Here is a 20,404-nt window from a genome sequence, read left to right as displayed (position 1 = left end):
CATAATAATGTCGGTATTTAACTAAACTTAAGACAAACTCTTTATTTCATTTACGCGAGCGGAGCCGCGGGCCCGTCTAGTGTTATATATTTGTGATCTACTCCAAAGCCCTTTCATTTGGTACCCCACATGGTATGTTTAAAAGAAAATAAAAAAAAGTTTGTACTGCAGACTTTATGACTGTAGTGTATAGACGTCTCGAGCGCTTACGTCATGGTGACGTCACTGACAGTTAGGGGCGGTAGATGCGAACAGTGCCGGCTGCGATCATATATAACCATGGATACCGCCTTTACCGTTCAAATTCTCGGGCCAAATTAGCACACATACACAATTACGCCTACATTCAAATAAGACGACGCGTTTACAGAGCCTGTAATCAAAGCTCGTAAACAAAATAAGAGTCATCTTTATTACACTAATGGTACATAGCTAAGTGTAGATGAAATGCATATAATGTCAATAACTACCAATCAGCGACATTAATCCGGTAATAACCTTCTTGCTGTACGTACTGGCCGCTGAGAGTTCGCGGTTCATATTTGATTAGAATATGACTTGGACAGGGATAGGTTTATGCCATACAGTGAAGAACCAGTCAAATAATTCACGTATAATAATTTAATGCAGATTAAAAGATAACTAGTTAAAATGTTGTTATGACATGACAGACTAACTCAACATAAGTAAATATATCATTGTTGTATAAATGTATTCCGCTATAATAAGTATTTTGTATATTTTATTATCAATCTGCATGGCAGTGCGAAGTCACGTTCAGGTATAGTCTATCCGTTTTTCTAAGATCAAGTACGCCATAGTAAATGTATGGCGAACTTGATCTTAGAAATCGGACTGGCTATACAGTCTGCAAAATTTACATGGGTACACGAATCGGGTCAAAAATATTTGAACAGGCGGAGTCACAATAAATCCCCACTTTCAGTTCAGAATATTTTATATGTATATAGCCGGTCAAGCAAGTTTGTCAGTAGAAAAGGTGCAAAATTAAAATTTTGTATAGGACCACAGCCGTTCGCGCGCTTACATTTTCTAAATTTGCGGCTCTTATAATATTTTACACTTTCGCGTTTTGAATACATATTAACTCACATTATACGAAATGAAACTGATTTACGTCGGTAAATCAAGGTAATTGAATATAATTCGCGTTAGACCCGTCTATAATGTGAGTTAATATGTTTGCCGTTCTTTTCTACTGACGGAAATGGCTTGAGAGAGAACCTACATATATGTGACAGTAGAGGGTGGATTCAAATGATCATCATTTTCAGATAATGTGTGTATTTGTTAAATTAATTCAGTGAAAGGGTGATAGGAAAAATGTATCTACATATAGGAGACCGGGTATGATTATCTCACGGGTTATATCTCATGAATAGAACATATTCTAGATATCTTGCCAGGCATCCACTCAATTTCATGTCTCTCTAATTGGACAGCTTTTTTCCACAGTTCTCTGCGAATAGCATCTTGTGGGAATCTGAATGGAAAGTAATGTAAAATGACAATACCAAATTTGATTATTAATTTGAAATAACTAGGTAGTTTTTTTATAGCTCCATCTCATAAAATAAAAAAGGAAAATACAAATCTGTAAGGAATTTATTACTACATTTATAATTATATAGAAAATACCTAAACCAAACACAAGTTAATAAAATAGTCTACTTCATTTAGCATAACACCATCCCTATTATCCTCGCAATTTAAAAAGTCGTATGTTGTTATGAAAGTCGTATGCAGTTGTTATGTTTTAGCTTAGCACGGTAGTATTGAAAACAAATCGTCATGTTTTTTCCAAATTCTACTGAAGTTATCTGTTTACTACAAGTGAAAAGTGATTCCACTGTCCTTGGTATGAACTAAAATAACTTCTGCACCACTTCACGACACATGAATATATTTTTAATTACAAAAAAACGTTGTTTTTATAAATCAATTTAGCCATTTGTCACTGACTGTCATCTCGGTGGTACTGAGATTGCCAATCGAGCAGTTTGTAAGTACCGCCTATCGCGGGGTAGTTTGCGTTGGGTCATAATTGAGCGGACAGAATACTTCCATGTATAGCATTTCGCTGAGTGCCGGTCATACCGCGTGATGTTTGTGTATTAGGCGAACCATTGGAAATACATTACATCGTATGATTTACTGAGGTAAATACAGTACTTAACATGTGGCGACGAGGATGGGATAAGAAGAAAAGAGGAAAGGGAAGACAGGTTAATCGATCTCGATTAATTAGCAAGTTTTGTCAATGTGCAAAAAATTGGTTTAAAATCAAATCCACTGTTTCAAACAAGTGATAAGTGTGAGTAACCTACACCTGTAGTCCTGTACCACTCGTAGTAGTTTTCGAAAAAAAAAAGAAAACAATATTTCCATTCGGTAACGCCATCCAGTAGTAATCCCTAACGGAATCTTTGAACTGTTGAACGTTGCAATTATAACTATAGGTTTTAAAGTCTAATGTGCAACTAACAACAATACAATCTACCTACAAATAAAAAAGTCATCTCAGACTTCTTAGAGGCAGCCAGTGTTAACAGCACTGTTTAGAAAGAAAGAAAATACATTTTTCACTTCTCATGCTCAAAAAGTGCACCTTTATGTCGTGCGTAGTGCCATAAAATCGCATTTTATGCTCTAGAGCATAAAAGTAAAATTTTCTTCTAAGACTAAGGTAATCGGTCTCAACAGCCAAACAGTTAAAACATATTGCACAATTTTACTGAGCAATAAAATTGTGTAGATGACAAAACTTGTTATATTATTTTATTTTTGCTACAATTTATTAGAAATCCGTATTTTCTGTCATTAAATTTAGTAGATCACATAAAATAGGAGTCCATTATCGTTCATAAATGGTCCGAAATGTTTGACTTGGCAGAAACAATTTCAAAATTTAATTTCACTATTTGAAAATTAAAAAAAAAATTAATAAGTTAGTTGGCGGGAATTGGTTATGTATTATGTTCTTTCGCTTTACGACAATTTCGTGGTGTAAATTGCCGTGATAAATATAATTATTTTCCTCGCAATCGAAGTGAAAAGCAGAGTGTACAACAAGGGCATAAATGTCAATTTTTACCCTCGTCTACTATTACAAAAAAATTGCCTCGGGTAAAAATGGGTCACTTTATGCCCTTGTTGTACAATCTACTATATTTACGTCAACCAACCAGTTAAATTACAAAATTTATATAGACACATAAGACGTTAAATTTTAGGTGGATGTCTAGGGATGGGATGCCGATTATCAGCCAAAATCAGTGTGCACGAATTGTGGATTTTCACCATTTCTCCCAAAATACAAAGTTTCATAAGATGTGTTGATATTGGCGAAAACTATAAAATATATTAGGTACATCCAAATCGAAACATGTTTAACTCAACAGTGTCTCATTTCGTTATTATCGGTGTCGCGAACATGCGAACCGGCTAATAGTTGCCAGCGTCATGGAGTAGATGGCGCTCGCAGTCATGTTTAAGTTAAATAACCGCTTCTAGGTTATTGTGATTTTTTAGGAAAAGACAAGAGGGTAGACGCCGAACGAGAGTAAGAAAGGGAGGTTATGTGCGAACAGATATACGGAGGGAGAATTTTGCTTTGGGGATCAATTCAACGGCTTTCTTATGGTGTCATTAGATTAATGATGTGCCTCATGTAAATTGTGACTAACGTATATCAGTATTCAGAGTGAACAGTGATCCGAGGGAATTGTTGATGGCTAGTATGAACTTATGGTAAACTTAGTGTGAGGAATGGGGTCGCTATAAGGGGAGGTTTGGAGGCGACTATGAGGTTCAAGAAACCAGGTGGATAATCAGGTGAAACTTATTTTATATGCACTGTAATAAAGTAGGACACCAGCAATGAGTGAATCGTCATCTCACTAACGTCCAGGCCTCATATAGGTATGTAGTATGATTACATATTGCTAACCAGTATCAGTAAAGGCATCATCTCATTCGATAGGTTAACAAGTATGGTGAGCTTGACGACATGGTGGAGGTGCTGGGATTTTATGCACATGCAGTGTAATCATCATCAAAAGTAACATATGAAAAGTCAATTTATATATGCACGTACAACTAAAGAGTTACATTTTTTGGTTTGTTCAGTTCAATTTAATGTTTTATTTCAGTCATGAAATGAAGCCCATATTTATGTAATCCTATTCTTGCAAAAAGGCGTTAAGCAGGCGAATATGTTAGTGGTTCACCGGAGCACATATGCAATTAAGTGCCTACATTTTATTGAACATTCTTGCTCTTTGATATACAAGAGATTGCAAATGTCAGTAAATATATATAAAAATAGGTACCTATCTAAATACAAAAATTTCCTTGGTAAATTATATAAATACAAAATTGTTTCAAAAAATTCTACTTGGAATACAAAATACTAAAAAGCTCGCTTTAATCTTTGAAAGCAGTGTGTTAATCAATCAGTCCTATAGAGTACAAATTTGGAGTTGATTCCTCATGTTAAGCAGTAGAATGGAATTTCAAGTGATGGTTTTGAATGATAAAAATATTTGAAAGCATATGTTATATATTTAACGTTTTACAGTTTGTTTTTAACCCTTGAAACCCTCGCAACGCTCAGGATTCCAACATTTCTATGTTATAAGAATGAGAGAGTGGCTAAGATTGTCACATCAGAAAAGATAGCACAATATTGGTATGTTTACTATAAATTCTATCAGAGAGGTGTTTATAATCAGTTTTTAAACACTAACTTGGTAAGACTACCTTCAACAAGAGCCATGGAACTGCTTACGTCTCAGATTTCATTACGTTGAAACCAATCATTACGTACATTTTTCATTAAACATGTCTAAAAACGCGGGTGACGAAACGGACATTCAACACAAGTTTTAACGCCCTAAGCAGTAGAAATTTACACTTATCAGCAATAATCCTGAACTGAAATATATATATGTCATGTATCAAAGAAAAGGTGAAGAAGCTCCAATGGCAATATTTGATAAAAGTAACTAGATTTTTTCTCAAAGTTGTGAATAATCTTATTGTTCTCTTAAATATCATATGATTGGTACCGTTACCATACCTGCTCATGCCTAACAAGTTTAAGTTGAACAGGAGGTTTATATATAATCTATATTTGGGTGTATGTTATGATCATGTTCACAAGAACATGGTTTCATTTTGATATTTATTATGTTTGATGATGTAGTTGACAAGTTGCTTTACTTGTTTAGTTTTAGTTACCTAACCAATCTTTGATAAAATCATGCACTAATAAAAATTTACGACATTTTGAAAAATAACAGTCTTGAACGATTCACGGTTAAGGGAAAGGTAATCACGGTCTATATAAATATATTTTGAATTAAAATTTGCTGGTCGATTTGTGAACCAGAATGGATCCTTTCAAACAGCGACTTTATCACCTGAGCTAGAAGATTCAAATTATGCAGTTGATCAACAATTTAACATTACTAATTATATCTGTTTTTAAATTGGGTTCTTAAGTGACGATTATGACATTTTTCGTAATTTAATTCAATGTGTGGCGACAGGTGTTTTAATTATTAATATTTTTATAATTAATATTAACGTACTGTATTCAAATGCAATCGCGGCTCCGCGCGACGCGGGCGCAGCGTACGAGTACTTGCCTTATCGCTCGGTTCGCTTCGCCGTAGATCGGCGGCCCGAGTGCGCATTCGTGCGCGCTCGGAAATCTCAGTTAGTCGGCAAATTACCACTCTCGAGGCCGGACGCACGCGCTTGCGCCGCTCGAGCTAACGGTTATTGCTTACGCGCCGACTCGCTTTTGCTTTATATTCGGTTTGCGTGCGCGCCGAATACGCTTATAGCTTTGGCTTTTAATGTATACTTTCTTTATGTGCTTTTTCTATCTTCTGTGCTTACTCTGACTTTCTCTTCAACTATACTGTGCTGTGCTTTGTACTCTTACTTCTTTCCTTTGTGTTTGTGACTCTTGTGTGCCGTTATTGACAATATATAATTAATGTGGAACTAGCTTGTTTCTCTTATCTCGCTAGGCTAGAACGTTTGTGGTATACATTTTTACAAACATTTATCGAGTTTTATCTTTTAACAAACATTTATTTTTTGGAATTTACAGTTTAAAGTTTATAATAGACGTTTTTTTTTAATTTAAATCGAGAATGTCTGGCGATGAGAGTACTACACCTCGGGTGGCTGTACAGGTCCCTGGGGAGGGGGCCAGTACTAGTGAGTCGTCCGTTAGCCACATAAGTGTTAAGCCGCCGCCGTTTTATCCGGATAAGCCGACTATGTGGTTCGCTCAGCTAGATGGCCAGTTTACGCTGACAAAAATTACGAGCGACACTACCAGGTTTTATCACGCCATATCCGTTTTGGAATATAAATACGCGGTTGAAGTGGAGGACATTATAACCAATCCGCCGGCAAGTGATAAATATGGTACGCTTAAGAGGGAACTTATAGCTCGTTTGTCAAGTTCTAAGCAGGAGCGTTTAAAGCAGTTGATGTCGAAAGAGGAGCTCGGTGACAGGAAGCCGAGCCAGTTTCTACGGCATATCCGGAGCTTAGCGGGGGCAGATTATCCGGATGATTTTATTCGCCATTTGTGGATGAGCCGATTACCTACGGTGTTGCAGAGCATAGTCGCTTACCAGGATAATTTGCCCTTGGATACCGTGGCTCAGATGGCGGACAAGGTGCATGAAGTTACACCGCCCGGACCTGGTTATCAGGTGGCTGCGGCATCGTCATCGGGAGTTCCTGGGTCTGTAATCGACCAGTTGCACCAGAAAATTGACGCGTTGGCGTCAAGGCTTGACGCGATGTCCACCTCCCGGGGCCGTCAGGGTCAGCCCCGGTCGAGGTCACGCGGCAAGCCACGTAATCGTTCCAGGAGCCGGCCGCGGGCTGGCAAGCCCAGCGGCGACGGCCAGCGCCTGTGCTGGTACCACTACAAGTATGCGGACAAGGCAGATAAGTGCATTTCCCCCTGTGCGTACTCAAAAAACTAGTAGATCGGTCGCTCGTAGCGGCCAGTGAAAGTGTTCCAGTGTCAAAGCGTTTATTTGTTACTGACGCGAAAACAAAATTGCAGTTTTTGGTGGACACCGGGTCCGATCTATGTGTTTTCCCGGTTAGTTTTTTGCGTGCGCAACGTCGTCATGTTAAGACTGACTATGAACTTTACGCTGCAAATAACACTACCATTAGCACTTATGGCTGGCTTACTTTGTCGCTTGATTTTAATTTACGCCGTATGTTTTGTTGGCGCTTTGTAATCGCTGATGTGAGCAAACCTATTATCGGGGTGGATTTTCTCTCGTTTTATAATTTGCTTGTCGATGTTCGTTATGCTCGTTTAGTCGACGGAATAACTTTGCTCTCATCAGCCGGTGTGGATGCTTCAGCTTGTGCTTGCGCGCAGATTAAAGTAATTTCTGGTAATACTCCATTTCATACCTTGCTTGAGGAATACTTGGACATTATTAAGCCTGCCGGTAATCCTCAAGAGCGTAAATGTAAACACCAGACGCAGCACTTTATCAAGACCACACCAGGTGCGCCTGTATTTTCAAGGCCACGGCGTTTGGCACCGGATCGCCTCAAAATCGCGAAGCGGGAATTTGAGGATATGGTGCGCTCGGGTATTGCACGACGATCGGAGAGTCCTTGGTCGTCTCCGCTGCACTTGGTACCTAAAAAGGACAACGGCTGGCGTCCTTGTGGCGATTATCGCGCTCTTAACGCACGGACTATTCCCGATAGGTACCCAGTGCGGCACATCGCTGATTTCTCGCATAATCTTTTTAAATGCAAAGTGTTTAGCAAATTGGATTTAGTGCGCGCATATAACCAGATTCCCGTCGCGCCCGAGGACGTTCCGAAAACAGCAATCACGACACCCTTTGGACTTTTCGAATTCCCATTTATGAGTTTTGGTTTGCGCAATGCGGCGCAAACATTCCAACGGTTTATGGATGAAGTCCTTAGGGGTCTTGATTTCTGTTTCCCATTTATCGATAAAACAACAATATATATATATATATAAAAAAAAACTAAAACTAAAACTTAAGACTAGCTTTAGTCAAAAAGTCCCCCCCGAGTTGTCCCTGGCGCAAAGGTACCCATCACACTAGCCGCGTTACCGCGTTGAATGGCGATGGACAACCTTTGCACCAGGTACGAACCCGCGCGGGCGTCAGATCCCTTCTCCCTCATTCGACGTCCCACTTCCCTAATAAAGGCAGTAGCCTCCGACCCCCAGCACCCGGTTGTCTCAAACGCAAGGGGCACAAAATAATAATTTCCGGCCAGGTTCGCATATTTCTCCAGCTTCTTGGCCGCGGCAAAATCCGCGGCGGCACCAGCCGCCCGCACAGTTCGGCCGAGGTGTGAGGCCGCGAAAGTGCTAACGCACGTAGCGTCCCATAGCAGGCATTTACCCCTCTGCCACGGCACCAAAGTCAAGCCGTCTGGCCTTTTACCATCGGTGCGGCAGAGGCCCGGAGGCTCCAGGACACAGGGGATGTTGGCGGATATTAAAGCCCTCTCACGATGTCATTGAGAGCGTGGTGACGCGGAAACCTTCCTGAACAACGACAACAACTCAAAGCGTGATGGCCATTCGCCTCCACCATTGAGCCGCAGATGCATTTATGAGGCACACAAACATCGCAGCCCAGGCGGAGAGCTACTGCCACCCGCAATGAGTCGTTGTCCAGGAGTGTTCCCAGATGAGGAGCCGGCAAAGCTTGCAACCACGCTCCCGCTTCTACTCTTGACACCGACTTCAACCTAGCCAAATTCACCCCCGTGGCCATCCCCATAAGCCGTGCAAGTGCATCCCCAGCTCCTACATCGTCCCAAAGTCGCTGTACTTGCGGAGCCTCGGGCAGCGACGCCGTTGGGTAACGAGCCGTCCACCTTGTCAGCGCATCCTCGACAAACGGAATGGTAACCCTCTCTCCCTGACAATGTAAAATTTTAAAGACAAGGTCACCAACTCCATGTGCCGACGCTAGGAAGGCCGGCAAGCCCACATCCCCCGCACACCGCAAACCGAGGCCACCATGACGTATCGGCAAAGACGCTTGAGTCCATTGTTCGTCTGAAAAAGACACATTTAAGATAGTCTCTGCCGTAACCCTCAGCGCACCGTCAAATGAAGACACATCACCCGGACACAACCATGTTGGAGCGGTTCTCAACAGGTATGTAATTTTGGGAACCGCGAAACACATACGCAGCAGAGTCAGGGCGACATGGGCATTAATATATTTAAGGCGTTCTTGGGCGAGTAAAAGAAGACGCTTCCTGGTCTCTATGGCGTTAGAAATGGCTTCCGGGAATATAGGGGAACCCAGAAGGGTAAACGTTTCGTCTGAAAGCTCTTTAAGACCAGGAAGCAAAGACCTCAAGGAAGAGAAAGAAGAAGAAGAGGTTGGTCCACAGCAGTAAACCTCACACTTCCCCGCATTTACCTCCAGACCCATATCCCTAAGGCGGGGGATAAGAAAAGCTAGGTCCTGCTCTACAACTTCAGGCTCCCCCCCTAAAGTGCCGTCATCCAAATACCAAGTATTAAGAGGAGCTTTCAGAGACGACACCGCCTCATGGATAGCAAGACTGAAGGCAAGCGGCCCAAGTGGATCTCCCTGCTGTGCACCCACCTGCGAAAGAATTAGGGAATCATCATAAACCAGGTTAGATGGAGAATGATACACCTGGTGCAAGAAAGGGTACAAGGTAGGAATATATTTTTCCACTGCGCCCAACAGAACATCTCTCTCCACAGTATTGAAAACGTTCTTAAGGTCTAATTTCAAAACGACGCAGTTTGCATTCTCGGGATCCATGACAAAAGTGCGTGTCGCATGAATTGCGGCTTCACACCCCCTTTGTGTGCCAAACCCCAACTGATGTGGCTGAAGAAACTTTGCCATGCGCTCCTTCACCTCATAGCACCCCAGCTTGGCCACCAAACGGCGAAACGTGCTACCCACGGCAATAGGCCGTATACCCCCCTCTTTTTTTGTCAAAGCGCACAGGGACGCTCCGTACAAATATGGACAAACTTCACGGTTTAACTGCCCACTAAGTAAAAAATTGCACAATTTGACCAGAGACCCGAGCAGCCGCTGCCCGCTGTCACCCGCAGAACTCGAGGTCAACTCCTTTAGATGAGCTGGACGAATTCCATCTAAGCCCGCGGCTGACCCGCTATGGAACGTCCCTAGTGCCCGGACCACGTCTTCAACGCTTACTGTCGTGGCTTGAAAAGACCGATCCGGCTCCCGAGGGAAAGTTAACGTGCGGGACGGGGGCGGGTGCTTCGTTTGCAAGGAAGCAAGCGTCTCAGGGCTCGGAGGTGCTATTGAGTCATCTGACATCAGCACGCGAACGGCCCCTCTCAAATCGCCCTCATAAACTTTGGACTCTATCGTCTTTAAGACAGAGGGCGACCTAGGGGCGGGCTCTCCGACACTGCCTAGCTCAACTGTACTAGACCAACAATCGGCCGCGACTATGTTGGATTTCACCTTAGTGGTCAGGTTGCCGCAGGCCTGCACTTCTGGTGCTTTTAGAGCCGAATACGCGAATGTAAGTAAAGCATACCAATCAGCGGTATCGTTGGTCTCAATACACTTACTTATAACGGTGCATAATTTTTCTGCTGCCAGGTTCCTCGCCCCCCTTGGAATGTGTTTAAGCACCCGTACCGATTTCTTAAGAGCCCCGAGGCTCTCGAGGGCGACTCCGGGTGGTGGCACGCTTCGTGGCGGCGAAGCGGTGCGGCCGGGCTGGTCGAGGCTGGGAGAAACCTGGTCGGATGCTGGCTGCGGGTGTACTAGAGCCACGTCCTTGTGTTTCATTCCAATGTGAACTTTAAGGCCGTGCGGCGCAAACCTGCGAGACGGCACCGGGCAATGGGGGCACGTCAACGTACGGGAAGGGGAACTCATCCCGTTAACAGTTATGACAAACTTCCTTTGATACAAAGAAAAATACTCAATATAATTACAAAAAAAGCCTAATTAAACAGTCATAAAATCATATCACGGTACATTGAACAATAATTATTAAAATTGTAAATAAATAATAATGATAAAATTGTTACAATACAATTAAAACACGAAATTCACACTGATCAATTAAAATTAAGAATTCAATAATTACAATTCATTCGTAAAAAACCAAATTCAGAATAAATAAATAAAATTAAAAAAAAAAAAATACAAAGGACTAAATTGATTATACACGATTAAACAATACGAGCGCTCCGTTATTTATTTTTTTCCGAAAAATAAAAGGGAACACAAATAAACCAAAAATAAGACAAGAGTAAATTAAAGCTTAATTGTTCAAACACCTATATATAGGTAGTTATAAGTTATAATAAAACATACCAAGGGTACCAGCGTACCTTGTAGTCGCACTACAATATAGTATTCTAAAAAAAAAAAAAAAATCTAAAAGTCTCTAAACACTTCGCTTGGACTGCAGAGTCAGGCGCACTCGCAAACACTCGTAACACCAACTTGCAACGCAATTATAGGCTCGGACCCCTCGTCCAAGACCGCGAGCAGCGATGACAGAGCGAGATGAAAAACGCAACGGCCGCCTCCACGCCGCCTCCAACCGTGTGTCTATTTTATTATTTTGCCCGAACGAACGGTTGAAACTTGCCGTGAAACGGAACGCAAACTTCAACGATATATAGAAGTGACAGCTGACAAAAGTCATAACAAACAAGACAGTTGAAGTTGCTGTGCCGAACAGCTGATTACCTCCTTAATTTTAAGAATATTTGGCAATTTTCGGCTGTTATCTCGAAAGTATCCCTGTGTGCGTGCAGTTTGTAATCCACCGGTTGTCATTTACATTTCAAATCATTGATTTTCTCTACAAAAACAGCTCACCAAAGTGTTCTTGAAGTGGTCTTCAAATATGCGGTGGTTGTGTACTTATTTTCCAACACTTTTAAGGATGATACACAGGTTTTTATATTTTTAAACAATAATATCAAGAGCAGTAGCCATGTACACGTCTTTATGTCACTGGGCCAAGCTACCCTCCTCTTTATCGATGACGTTTTAGTAGCCTCTGCCAACGACTCAGAACATGAAACGCATTTACGAGCGGTCTTTGAGCGTTTCAATGACCACGGTATTCTGCTTAACGCAAACAAATGCGTATTTGCGGTACCTGAAGTTGAGTTTTTAGGATACCTGGTTTCGTCGGAGGGTACTAAGCCTATAGGAGCTAGGGTAAAGGCTATTCAAGATTTTCCTAGGCCTAAAACGATTAAGGATCTGAGGCGTTTCCTAGGGGCACTTAATTTCTACAGGCGATTTATTACTGGCGCTGCTAAATTGCAAGCTCCTCTCCATGCACTGCTAAGTGGTCCAGGGGTGAAGAGCAACAGCCCAGTTGTCTGGACTCCGGAGTCAGAAGAGGCTTTCAATGCTTGCAAGTCAAGTATTGCAAATGCCGCTCTCCTGGCGCATCCGGACCCTTCCGCTCCTCTAGCGGTTGTTACAGACGCTTCAGATTTCGCGATTGGCTCGGTGATTCAGCAGCAGGTCGAGGGACATTGGCAACCATTGGGATTTTTCTCTCGCAAATTGACACCTGCTCAGACGAGGTATAGCGCCTACGATCGCGAACTTTTAGCCATTTATGAGTCAGTGAAGTACTTTAGGTACATGATCGAGTTGAAGCCGTTTTTTATACTCACTGACCATAAACCTATAGTCTCCGCTTTCAAAAAGTCCCTTGATTCGTGTTCTCCGCGGCAATTCCGGTACTTAGATTTTATTTCACAGTTTACATCGGATATCCGGTATATATCGGGTGAAGAGAACGTCGTCGCGGACTCACTATCGAGGATAGACGCCATCACAGACGGACTTGACTTACAGGTTTTGGCTACATCACAGGCCACCGACACAGAGCTTCGGGACTTGATCAATGGCGGTTCATCTCTATATTTAGAAAAAGTTTCATTTGGATCGGTCAAAATATTTTGTGATGTGTCCCAGCCAGCCCCGCGTCCCTTCATTACATCGGAGTTCCGGAAACAAATTTTTGATTCTCTCCATGGACTCAGTCACCCTAGCGCTAGGAATACTATTAGATTCGTGACTGAGCGTTACGTGTGGCCAGGGGTTAAGAAAGATTGTAGGATGTGGGCGCGTGCGTGTATTCCGTGCCAGCGGTCTAAAGTTTCACGCCATGTGCACGCCCCGGTTCATGATTTTAAGCCACCCACTGGTAGGTTCTCACACGTTCATGTCGATCTAGTTGGCCCTTTGCCTATGTCAAATGGTTTTAAATACTGCCTCACGGCCGTAGATAGGTTTACGCGTTGGCCTAAGGCAGTACCTTTATATGACATTACGGCAGAAAGTGTTGCCAAAGCTTTTATTTCGACGTGGGTCGCGCGTTTTGGTTGCCCCCAAAATATCACTACTGACAGGGGCAGGCAATTCGACTCCAATTTATTCCGTCAGATAGCAGCAATGACTGGGTCTCGTCACTTGCAAACTACTGCGTATCATCCGGCAGCGAATGGCCTTGTGGAAAGGTTCCACCGCCAACTTAAGGCTGCCATAATGTGCCACGCAGATGACTGTTGGACTGAAACCCTTCCACTAGTACTTTTAGGGATACGTAGTGCGTGGAAGGAAGATCTGTCTGCTTCGACCGCCGAGTTAGTTTACGGCGAGCCGTTAAGACTTCCCAGCGACTTATTGCAACCGACACCTGACCAACTGACGGACTATACCGATTTCTTATCGCGTTTGCGTCAGCACATGAAAAACTTGCAACCGACAACGGTTAATCGTCATGGCTCTGCCAAAATTTTTGTCTATAAGGACTTGGCAACTGCAACTCATGTTTTTGTGAGACAAGATTTTGTTCGTAGGTCGCTTCAGCCACCGTATGCTGGCCCCTACCGAGTAGTTGATAGGTCGGATAAGTTTTATAGGGTTGACGTCGCCGGCAGGGAAGTTTCTATTTCCGTTGATAGGTTAAAACCTGCCTACATTCTGTCAGAACCGTCTGGCCCTACCAAAACGTCATCGACCGCGTTGCCTAGCTCAGTTGCCGTTCCTTCTAAACCTAAAGTGTCTCGTTCTGGTCGCCATATACGTTTCCCCGATTATTATCGACCTTAAAGGTCTCGGGGGGGCTGATGTGGCGACAGGTGTTTTAATTATTAATATTTTTATAATTAATATTAACGTACTGTATTCAAATGCAATCGCGGCTCCGCGCGACGCGGGCGCAGCGTACGAGTACTTGCCTTATCGCTCGGTTCGCTTCGCCGTAGATCGGCGGCCCGAGTGCGCATTCGTGCGCGCTCGGAAATCTCAGTTAGTCGGCAAATTACCACTCTCGAGGCCGGACGCACGCGCTTGCGCCGCTCGAGCTAACGGTTATTGCTTACGCGCCGACTCGCTTTTGCTTTATATTCGGTTTGCGTGCGCGCCGAATACGCTTATAGCTTTGGCTTTTAATGTATACTTTCTTTATGTGCTTTTTCTATCTTCTGTGCTTACTCTGACTTTCTCTTCAACTATACAGTGCTGTGCTTTGTACTCTTACTTCTTTCCTTTGTGTTTGTGACTCTTGTGTGCCGTTATTGACAATATATAATTAATGTGGAACTAGCTTGTTTCTCTTATCTCGCTAGGCTAGTTCACCACAAATGTAAGACATAAATGAAATCGCATAAATGATTATAGATCTGTTAAAATAATTAAATGCGAATTTTTTGGCATCCATGCCTTTGCAATATTGTTTGTAACGTTGTATGAGTTAAGATCTTAATATTAAAATAATAAGAATCATAATCTCACATTCATTGTTCTGTGTGGCCGAATAGTTTTAGTACCAAATTGAAAGTTTATTTTTAATGCGGGTAGTTGATATTACTTATGGCTTACCAACTGTTGTTGCTTACAAACCAGTTTAGGTCTGACCTCCGATTTTGTATATATTCTATTACATCGGTATTTAGTTAAATTGGTGGTAAACAATATTTTGTGATTATGAAGTTCCACGCCAAGTTAATTCTTACTGGATTGCATGCTTTTCTAGAAGATGCATTGCTTGCAGAATACCCGCTTCATCACAAATTATCAGCTCAGCCATGATTAAACTAGTCGTGAGCGCAAGTGTGGTGAAATGACAACAATTTATACTGCGTATCTTTTTATGAAACGAATGTATCATGTTTAACGTATTAGCCTTATACTTATATGATCAATATTTTTACAACAACACAATATTCTTTATTGCTCACCAATATGTAAAGGAACTTAACACATATCACTTATACTATGGTGCACAACGGGCGGTCTTATCGCTAAAAGATTGATATCTTCCAGACAAACAAACCAGGCTATTATAATGGTATGTTTTGCGGATCCATATTTTCACTGGGCTTTAATCAGAACCATTGAGTTTAATTAAAAACTCGAATTTAACACTCACCACGTTTGAAGGACTAGAACCACTCATATCATAAGAGATGTTAATATGGAATTTCTTGCCTCATCGTTGTTTGTTGTTACAATCGTAAGGAGTTGTAACGGATTGGTTTCTTGGAAGTCGGTACAATTTAGTTGTAATGTGAATGCAGATGAATGAAAATGCAGGAGGCACTTGAAATCAGATTACAATTTGACGTCATATGTACAATGTAGGTACATACTACTCAAACTCAAAGGACCAGGAACATCATTGGAACTCAATCAGAATCACTCAGCCATTCCAATGGTACCAGCAAGCGGCCAAAAATGGGGCTCGCTAGATTTAACAATAGTAACATACTCAATTGGCATGCATGATATTTCTGTTCTGAAAGAATAAACGGGTAAAATGATTGTAAACGAATAAAAAACTACCGAATTAATTTAAACAATATTCACTTACTTTATGGATTGCGTTTAATCAGCGTTACATTAAGGTTCCAAAGACTTGTCTGTTGATGTAATAAAGCATAGTATCTTAATTTATTCCCAATTAACATTTCAATATAGATTGTTATCAGAGAATCAGTAAATATCAACTTGGATATGTAAATGACAAAGGCAAAACTGTTTAGTATAAGCCATAATGTATAATGACTTCCTATTATTACTGAACCATTGATTCTTAGTGTGGAAAGTCCATAGATTAGTGATTAGATAAAAATTAACTAAACTTCTGAATTGTGTATGTATGTACATACGATGACCCAAACCTAAAGTGTTAAAAATGCTAAAAGAAGTTATTATTGAAAAGACCCCAGTGAAACTCATACTGATTGAATGGGCTAGTGGTTTCTATATTATCTGCTAACTGATTTAGATACTTCTAAGTACATAGTACAACTTTACTTTTACTCGAACAGAAATGGATAAGGGAGTGGTAGATAATTTAAAGAATAGCCATTAGCCATGCATAACTAAATTGATTTGTTAAATGAATTGGAATCAAGCAACACATATTAATTGATATCGCCTACCCAATCGAGATACTAAATACTAAAGTATACGAACCTACATATTCATAATAATTATAGAGACGGTAGTAAGACCATGGTGGATAGGTTTCTGAATAAGAGAAATTCTCAAGTATTCGGTTATTTAAATTAATGTGATAACGTATTATTAACTATGATAGTAGTCATTATACCACTCTGTGCAAGTAGTTCTGAAATTAAATAATGGCATAATGACAAAGACACAAGAGCATTTGTTACAGAGTATATTACCTATGTCTAGGTAACGAAAAGGAATAGTAGGTATTCGCTGCGTGCAAGGCAAGTGGTGGGGGGAGCCGAAACAAACTCAGCGCTTGATGTGGCTAAATGACAATATGACAAGTTAGCAAGCAGTGTTTCTGTCAATTCACATACTTTTCAGTTATTTTGTTCACGTTTCTTTTTGCCTTAAAAATCATATTTACAATAAAAATGGGCCACGATAGATGTTGTGTGGTAAACTGTAATAGTACTAGATGGTCTAGACGAAACATTAATAATAATTAATATTTTTTTAATTTTTAACTATAGGCTAGAAATTAGCCTTTTATATCATATAGTAATTATTCCAGGCTCAACAGCGTATCGGCTAAATATTTTATCTCGTCTGTCACCACAGATTTTGCTTAGATGTTAATAAAATAGTATGGATAATACAGTGTGTACCAACATTAGGTGTTTGTAATATTATGTAGTTATAATGCCTGTTATTGAAAACTCGGTAAAAGCATACCTATGGCACGTAGAGTTGTCTGTCGTTTATCACAACAGACATTGTGATGCGAGTGAACACTATTTTTAACATAAAATGTGTTGATTTAAACGTGTGAAGAAGGAAGGAAAGGGTGATAGGTAACTTCAATTAAGTATTAAACTTTTTATGTTATAGTAAAAGGAAGAGATCAATCATGAGCCAAATAATTATTGGTATATGATCGTGGCCTCAACTGTTAGCTTGATTATCAGATTTAATCAGAATATTGAGATATAAAATGCAGGCTGGAGGCTGGAGCTACACAAGAATCAGAATCACAATTAGAATCAGATGTCATATAATGAAGTTCCATATGTATCTTTCTTCATTAATTTTAATATTGCTGTGAAATATCGTAGTGTTAAGGACATGGTATTTGTTTTATGTACGACTACTACAGGAGCAATAGTCACAAGACAGAGTTATCAGTTTTATTCGTGTCCCTATCCTCTTGGGTCACAGTGGACAGTTGGACACCTGTCCTGGGTTCTTCACCAGTGCTCACCATCTGCAGTACCTAGATATGCTAGCCTGTAATGTGGCTTTGTCTTTAATATTTTTTCTGTTCGCCCACCGTGTGGCCATACGTCCATCCCTATCCCTACGCTTCCTTGCCATGTGGCCAGTGATTATGAGCTTCTCCAGACTATAGGATCCTCTTCTGCCTCGATAGCAGAAGAAAGTACGTGCGCGATGAGTACAAATAGTGGATAACCTCGGTTTGATGTTGAGTTCGTCGAGACTTGATGCAATTTCACCTACTGCGTTCAAGCATTCTTCGCCAGCACCACCCCTCAAAAATGCATCTGTCCTATGATGGGTTTCAGTTTTAATGGTCTAGGTTTGGACATGTACAGAAAGATCGAGAAAACAAGGCGTCCACATTAGTGTGATACTGGTTGTATGTTCTCCCATATGCATACCCTGGCGAGTCGTTTCACCGCAGCTTTGGCTATCTGATCTCTTCTGACCACCCCTTGGTCGAAAACGCCATCGTCGCTTATTTAAGATCCCAAGTAAACCAATAACTTGCCTCTAGATCGTGCAATGCATTGGTACTCTTCATTTTACCAGGTAGATCGACATGCATCAACTTCGTCTTATTTCTTTTGATCCTGGGGTATGAATCTGGTCTGAATCCTGAGTATGGAGTTATGGACTCATATCTGACATGCTCAATTTTAGAAACAGAACCGCAAGTTATTTTCCACAGACACTTAATCTAATTATAGTCATGTCATTTGCAAAACTGAGGTTATTGATAAGTTGGCTATCAACCAGTGGCGGCGCGTCAAACATATCCATAGGCAAGCCGGGGCTAATTTGGCTTACATATTTCATATTCATATTCATATTCATATTCATATATTTATTGCGATCATGTTCATTACAGAGGATGGTATAAAACATTGTGAAGAGTAGGTACATGATACCCCGTTAGGGCATTGCAATTATCTTAATACTACTTAATAGTAACTATTTACAAATTATACATTACATTATTAAACTTAAGAATTGCAAAATAAATTATAATAATAAACAAAATATTAAATTTTAATTAAATATCATCCATATTGCATTACTACTTATTTTATATATTTAGTTCATCATAAAAGCCCAACAATAATAAATAATAAAATTAAATTAAAATAATCAACGAATATTTAGGTGTCCGTGCCTTCGCTTGAACCACATTATGAGATAACACCCTTGTAACTCAGCCCTAATCAACCGAATCCATTAACTAGTAGCGCCATCTATCGCGCTACCCAAGTACTAATGGCGCCCGGTTGCCAGCGCCCGGCTGCTTTCTCTTCAGTACGCTTTTGTAACTCAGCCAAGCAACACGTTTACAAAGCAAGTTTAAAAAGATCAAGAAATTTAAATTGGTAAAAATATTTTGAAAATCTCCGACTTCGCGACATTCCGCTCGGTGCCCATGGCCCAGCGACGAGACGCAGTGACCTTCCTACAGGCACCGTCACAAAAAGTACACGGGTACTTACGCCTCATGGCCTCGTCCTTGGGACAACAAGCGTCGTCCCGTGAGACGACATGGCGTCGTCCCGTGAGACGACAAGCGTCGTCCCGTGAAATGACATGGTGTCGTCCCGTGAGACGACATGGTGTCGACCCGTGAGACGACGAGGCGTCGTCCCGTGAGACGAGAAGGCGTCGTCCCGGGAGACGACAAGGCGTCGTCCCGTGAGACGACATGGCGTCGTCCCGTGGTATCGTCCTGACAGACGACATGGTATTGTCCTGACAGACGACATGGCAGCGTCTTGTAAGACGACGAGCATCGTCTCGTTAAAAGACCTTGTGACATTCCGCTCAGTGCCCGTGGCCCAGCGATGAGACTAAGTGAGCTCTTATAGCCATCACCATAAAAAGAATACCAACGGGTATAAATGGCACACGGCGTCGTCCCGTTGGACGACAAGCGTCGTTGCGACATATCGTAGTCCCGTGAGATGACATGACATCGTCCTGTGGGACATCAGGCGTCGTCCTGTAAAACGATAAGGCGTCATCCTGTGATACGACAGGCATCTCGATGAGTTACGTCATCGTGTGAGAAGACATTGCGCCATCCTGTGGTATCGTCCCGTGAGAGGATATTGCGTCCCATAGGACTACATTGCATTGTTCCATAAGACTACATTTTGTCGTATCGTGAGACATTAATGCGTCGTCCTATGAGACGATATCGCATCGTCCTCTGAAATGACATTGAAATGACGTTGTCTTGTTAAACAAAAACCGTTGTCTCATGGTCTACCATTAATACGGTAGTGGACGTCTTATTGGTCGCTTTATCGTTCGATGTCTGCATGTATGTCGGCTGTGGGCCTCGCATTTAAGATCTGCATGGTCATGAACCAATGCACGACTTAGTTAGTGGGCGTCATCATCATTGTAGCCAACCAAATGGTGTGTCACCTTTTAGAACGACGAGCAGCACAATTTCTATTAGCGGATTTGGCGCGAAATTGATAACGAAATGCAGTTACAGTAATTGTCTCAACCGGCCACGAAAAAGGAAGGTTTCCGTCTTGGTCGTGTACAAATGTTGGTCTGGGTCG

General features: G+C 41.5%; 1 protein-coding gene across 1 annotated transcript; it reads left to right on the top strand.

Annotated features, from left to right (window-relative positions):
* Positions 1-6,188: 6,188 nt before the first annotated feature.
* On the top strand, positions 6,189-7,040 carry LOC134805457 (uncharacterized). The gene has a single exon (XM_063778760.1). It carries the CDS (start codon positions 6,189-6,191, stop codon positions 7,038-7,040), a length of 852 nt encoding a protein of 283 aa, XP_063634830.1.
* Positions 7,041-20,404: the final 13,364 nt, after the last annotated feature.

Source organism: Cydia splendana, unplaced genomic scaffold (genome assembly GCF_910591565.1).
Source record: "Cydia splendana unplaced genomic scaffold, ilCydSple1.2 scaffold_115_ctg1, whole genome shotgun sequence".
Lineage (NCBI taxonomy): Eukaryota > Metazoa > Arthropoda > Insecta > Lepidoptera > Tortricidae > Cydia > Cydia splendana.
The sequence above is the reverse complement of the archived record's forward strand: the minus strand, read 5'-3'. Positions and strand labels throughout refer to the sequence as shown.